This window comes from Zootoca vivipara, chromosome 17 (assembly GCF_963506605.1).
Source record: "Zootoca vivipara chromosome 17, rZooViv1.1, whole genome shotgun sequence".
In the NCBI taxonomy this organism is placed as follows: Eukaryota; Metazoa; Chordata; class Lepidosauria; order Squamata; family Lacertidae; genus Zootoca; species Zootoca vivipara.
In genome coordinates, this window is record NC_083292.1 from 32,778,278 (window position 1) to 32,784,383 (window position 6,106).

Below are 6,106 nucleotides of genomic sequence, written 5' to 3' on the forward strand. Positions count from 1 at the left end.
CCACCAGTGGAACTTGGCAGCAAGTTGACGCCAAGCAAAAGATGTTTTCACTACACTTGTTTAAAGGATGTTTGCTCTGCTCTTGAGCAAACGGGGGGGGGGGGGATTCCCAGAGCAGTAATGAGACAGCCACTCTCAGAGGTGGGGGGGGGGAATCACTGCTCCAAATGGAGCAGAAGTGACACATCTGCACGGGGTGTGTGTTTGTGTTTGTGTGTATGTTCCTCCAAGCTCCTCTCCCCAGTGGGGTGCTCCTCTGAGGAGCAGCTGCCGCCTTATAGGGAGTGAGACCATTGACTCCTGTAGCCTGGCATTGTCCACAAGGACTGGCAGTGGCTCTGCCAGGTTTCACGCAGGGGTCTCTCCCAGCCCCACCTGGAGATGCCATTGGGGTTTGAACTTGGAGTGTTTTCTATGCAAAAGCCCAGAGTGCTGTACTACTGAGACACACACACTTCTCAGAGCCTGAAGTAGTGCAGCCCAGAATTCTGCCGCTTCATTTCTATGAAAAGGGCACATTCTCGATTGGATTCTGTGACCTGTTATGTAGAAAGGCTTGGGGTATGTGGTGGGGTGATTGCCTCCCAAACATGACACTTTCAGAGATCTAGAGAGGAAGGCCAGGGAGCCCTCAGCACAGGAGTGCAAGCTGCAGCAGCAGTGTGCATCCCTCCCGTGGGGGGGGGGGAGGGAGGACCATGTTGGAAGGTTCTCCCCCTGACATGTGGCTGACTGACATCTCCTTTCTCAGATCATCTTGGAAATCTGACCGTTCCAAGCCCCAGAACAAAGACCTGAGCCAAGAGGAGGACCCCCTGCCGCTCATGGAAGATGTGATCGTGAGTCAGGACCAGGCCCCCAGCGAGCCGGCGCCCAGCCTGGAGGAGCCAGAGAAAGAGGCGCCTCCTCAGGAGAGTGGCGAGGTGGAGAAAAAGGTGGAGGACAGCAGCCCCATCCCCAGGCGGCCCTGCACCCCGGAGGAACGCAGGCACATGCAGCGAGAGAGGCTCAACCTCATCCTCCTCACCCTCCTAGAGAAAATCCCAGGGAAAAATGGTAAGAGGCGAGAGTGCCCCCCTTCTTCTCCCCCCTCCCTTCCCCTCTCCAAGAACCTCTTTTAAAGTTAGAGGGTTGTTAGTAATGTGTAGCTCCCAACTTTTTTGAGAGCGGATCTCGAGTAAAGCAGCCCAGATAATCATCATACCAAAAGCTAACCCAGTTGGTACAGAACAAGGCTGGTGGGGGGCATGGCCTGAGGTAGAGAGGTGTCTGTCCTCTGGGTCTGAGGTTCTTTACCAAGTAGCAGAGCATCTTTCTTTGGTTCCAAGAGCGTTTGCTCTCTTAAGTCCACACTGCTATTTTTCTTTGCTGCGTGTGTTTCTTCCAGCCATTGATGTCACGTACCTGCTAGAGGAAGGTTCTGGGAGGAAGCTGCGGCGGCGCACTCTGGTTCTTCCCGAGAGCAGCTTTAGGAAGTGACGCTGTGCCCCGGGGACAGAGGCTGCGGCCTGGAGTTTTCCACCATCGGATTGTGCGTGAGATGGACTTGGACGGACGAGGCTTTGCCGCCTTCCTGTGCCTCTGCAGTGTGCGTTGAGGGCGTCAGGTGGGCAAGAGGAAACTGACATACACACACAAAAACCCCACGGTTCTGTAGCACTTAGAAGAAATGGTTGGGCAGGTGCACCACCCTGCCCCTTCACCCGCGGCCTGCCTGGCAGTGGTCTTATGTGTGTGGTGTTGGGTGTGCCTTGTTGTCAATGTTGAGGTACTAAGGGGGGGGACACCTTGTGGTTCTTTGTCCAAGATGGTCAAATTTTAGTTTAACTTATTCCCCCTCCACCCTCCCCACCCCAGCGTCCCTGCGCCAGAGGGAGGGGAAAGGGGGGTGTACAAGTTGGGCAGATTGGTGAACCGGTTCGGAACCACACTCTTTCCGGAGGAACCCTCCCCAGTGCACATCATTTCTCCTTCGGCTGGCGCAACAGCCCGATTTCGGAAGTTGTTTGGGAGGGCGGAGGTGATGGCATGAGGAAGTGTCCGGGCCCTGAGGGGCTGAAGACAAAGGGAGGGGGGCAAGGTCTTCGATTTTGCGCAAGATGCAACAGAGGAAGTGTGGCGCTCTGAGCGTGAGGGGGCTGTCGGACATCCTGTGTGGAAAGCACCCCATCGCCACGGAGGCCGCGGACTTGAAATGAAAGCACTTGGTTCTGCGTTCTGCACCTCGGGGCGGGGGTGCGGTGGGCGGTCAAGGAGAACGACGGTGGTTTTAATTTCTCTCTCTCCCTCCCCCCCCCTTTTTTTTTGCTGCAGAAGATTTTTTATAAAGCCAAGTTGACCCCGTTTTACTTATTTTAGTGTTTTTGGTTGGGTTTTATATATAAATATATATATATATATAAGAAAAAAGAAAAAAATTAAATAAGCTGTGGTTCTTGTGTGTCCAGTGCATTGTGAAAACTTTCAAAGACAAAAAAAGAGAGGAAAACTGTCACGACAAAGGCAAACAAAAAAACCCAACTTTTCACTACACGAACCGTCAAGCAGTATTTTCTGAGCGCGTATTTGTTGTGAAACTGTAGACTATTATCCACTGATTAACACTACTCTTTGTGTTTCTTTTCTTTTTTTAAGAAAAAGAAGAAAAAAATATAAAACCTGTACAGCTTAAAAGCGTCCCGTCTCTTAGAGAGACAGTGTATTTTACTCTTCCCGCCTCTCTCTCTGCCCTTAATCCAAGGAGGGGGTGGATTAAAAAGACACAAGTGTTAACTCTCGTCAGCTGCAGCGAAGGAACTGTTTCCTTGCTTTTGATGCAGGAGGGTGTTCAGCTGCCCTAGTTGCTGTGGTCCAGTGCCAGGCCCAAGGGAGGGGTGTTCCACTCCCTCTGGATACCGGCAACTTTACGGGCAGATGCACGGGCAAAGGGAGCTGGCAGTTAGGCATACACTGGCCCTTTAAATGTGGCTTTGCTCTCAGTCTCTCTTTGGCGTTCATATGCATATTATGGTCCTGTTTTAGATGTCCTTACGAAAGACTCCCGTTTTTAAATGTGCCAAGTTGTATATATCTTAAATCTTCCTCTCTCCCCCCCCCTTCCTTTGCTGTGTGGTTGTAAAGCAATATGGTAGCTCTCTCTCACAATCTCTCTCCGTGTTCCTTCCCGACGGACCAACCTTTGTCCTGATTGTACATTCTCGTTGACTATATAATCCTTATTTTACTCTTCATTTGGAACAATAACAACAACGAAAGGGTCCATTCCATTCAAATTTTAACCTGGCGATTTAAATAAAAAAAAAAGTTTGGGGTGGGGGCGGGGGCAAGAGAGGGGTGGGAAAGAGGAGGGGGAAAGCATATTTTATTAAAAAAAGAGAGAAGACAAATAAGAAAATAGTTTGGAATATTTTCTTACTGTAGAGAAGCATTGTACAGGAGAACCCTGAGTATTAAATACTCATGTGTGTCGTAGGGGAAAAAAAGTTTTAAAAAAATCGCATGTCTGAAAATCTTTTGAGTCGCTCCATTTAGTTCAAAACGGGGGGGAAATCGTCATCTCAAAATGGTGTTAAACACTAAAAAAAGAAAGAAAGAAAAACCATGAGAAGTCCTTTTAAAGAAGAATAATGAAAAGCTTGCCCTGATGCGAGACACTAGCTCTGCCATTTTATCTTTCTTTCGTTGAAAGACTAAAAACAATGTTTTTTAGACAATCAAATTCTAGGTAAGTGCGAAGAATTTGTTGGTTTTAGGGTTTTTTTTAGTTTTTGGTTTTGTTTTCTTACTGGTGTAGAAAATTACTGACTTTTTAAAAAAATTCTGGGTGGGTGGCTTATTTTGTATTAACTGAGGAGACTGGCAGCGTTTCACCTGATCGCTGATGGAAGCCCAGGAAAATAGGGGAGGGGAGGGGAAAGCACTACATTTGTTGCAAATATAGATATGAACTCTTTTTAGTCTGCATGGGGATAGGCCGTGTGGTTGCTGAGGAGAAATGCTGCTAAGATATTTCCTTTTTACAAGAGCATATCTAAATAGACCATTGTTTTGATGTTAATCTTTGTAAATTATGTATTACCAATTTTAACATTGGATGTAATTGCATAAAAGGCCTGCATCTCAAATACTGAGAGATTCTAGTATTAAATGGGAAAAAAAATGTTTCCTATTCATTGGCTTTGGTGTTTTTCTTTTTCACTTGTTCTGCACTTTTGTACACAAACATCTCTTCCTATACACGTAAAAATGTAAGGTTGTCGTCACGTTGCAGTTCACACAGCTGCCAGTAGGTGGTACATAGCTCATGTCACATCCCTGGCCTTGTGTGGAGAAATGCTTCCTTTTTTATTTGCTTAATTGGCTTCATTAAATATACAAATCTAATTGGTACAGAGAGCCACATCTATGAAGCTCAGATTTTATCTAAGCCTTTGTCATGTCTTCGCTCCCTGGGTTTTATTTTTTTTCTTTCTTGATGTATTAAGAAATCAAACAAGCCTCTTTAATATTTTCTCATTAGGGAAACAGGTGGCGCCTTTTATGGATTTTATTTTCTCAAAAGGAGAATCATAAAAGTATGTACAATAGAACACATTTTTGAAGGCTGTGTTTCAACATATGACCACAAGGGGGAGGTTCTGGTATTTTGACAGTCACACATGTCAATACTGTACTTAAAAGTGCATCCATTGAGCTTTTCCATCTGGATTTGTTTGCAAGGAGATTAGACGACGTTGACTATTCAATGCACATTCATTCTGGTTTGCCCCAAAGGTTGGATGCTGCAACATCAAAAGAAGTGTGTCCTTCCATGCTCTCCAGTGTGTTCCTGCCTGAACTTCCTTTACTGAAGCAGCGCCAAACTTTTGGGGAAGCTGATTTGTTATGCAAGACCTCCCTGCATACTAGAATTGCACAACTTGGATTGTCCAGTGTGTGATTGAATCCTGCCCATAAATAGCGACCATTCCCCTTAGTCTTCCTAGCTCAGCTTTGGAAGTGGCTGTGACCACAAGATGTTTGCATTTAGGTCTGCTAGAGCAGGGGGAATTGGGTTGATCTTTATTAAAGGGGTGCCCAACGGTTCCGACTATATACATGGCAAGATGCAGGTTCCAGAAAGTAAATCTCGTAGCATAGAAAGAATAGCCAGGTGTGGCTGGGAGGCTAGCAGGCCTTGATTCACCAGGGGGTTATTGGGAGGGGAGAGGAAAAGCGGGATGGGCTGTAGCTCAGCAGCAGTAAAGCATCTGATCTGAATGTAGAAGGTCCTAGATTCAACTTCATCTCTAGGTAGGGCTGGGAGTGTCCCATCTGAAACTTTGGGGATGCTTAACGGAAGAGCACCTGCTTTGCAAATAGGTCTCGACATCCGAGTAAGGCTAGGAAAGACACACCCACCCACCCCTCTGGGTCCCCGGAGAGCATCTGCCAGTCAGCGTAGGCAATACAGAGCTATCTGGACTAAGCAGTGTTTCCCAAACTTGGGTCTCCAGTTTTTGGACTACAACTCCCATCATCTCTAGCTAGCAAGGATGATGGGAATTGTAATCCCAAAGCAGCTGGGAACCCTAATTTGGGAAACACTGGACTAAGAGTCTGAAGTCTGCACAGTATGAGGCAGCTACTTCCTGGGTCAGGCTTCTGTCCTACCACCTGTCTAGGTGCAAAATGATCCCTGCTGGATCCAACCAAAAGCCAGACTCTAGCCCCATTTAGAAATGGAAAACCAGAGCATGAGAGCATCATTTCTATCCTGCTCTTGCTCCCCAGCAACTGGCAGGCAAATGGGAGCTGATTGAGGGCAGATAGAGGCTGCTGGGACAGTGACCCAATCACTCCTAAGGGACCAGACTCCGCTCCTTTGAGTAGCAGCTGGGGAACTCAGAACTACAGTTCAGAAAGGTTGGGCAAAGCCAGTGTGGATTCTGCCCACGCCATATTGCAACCTGCTTTGAAACTCGTTTCAAAAGCCACTTGCCACACAGCACTGTGGGGAAGGGGGCAGGCATGCCGGTCAGTGTTGCCCGACCTCCTGATAACAGCTAGACACACTATTCCTTGCCTCCCACCCAGCAAATTAAAATTGCAACCCTCACCCACACTA

General features: G+C 47.4%; 1 protein-coding gene across 4 annotated transcripts in view; it reads left to right on the forward strand.

The window, feature by feature from the left end:
- Positions 1–4,168, forward strand: part of ASH1L (ASH1 like histone lysine methyltransferase) — a 75,360-nt gene extending 71,192 nt beyond the window's left edge. For all 4 annotated transcript variants that reach the window (XM_060269480.1, XM_060269477.1, XM_060269479.1 and 1 more), the window contains 2 exons: positions 752–1,056; positions 1,388–4,168. In XM_060269480.1, the coding sequence (XP_060125463.1) occupies positions 752–1,056; positions 1,388–1,479 (397 nt within the window). In that variant the 3' untranslated portion in view covers positions 1,480–4,168. The remainder of the gene's footprint in view (positions 1–751; positions 1,057–1,387) is intronic.
- Positions 4,169–6,106: the final 1,938 nt, after the last annotated feature.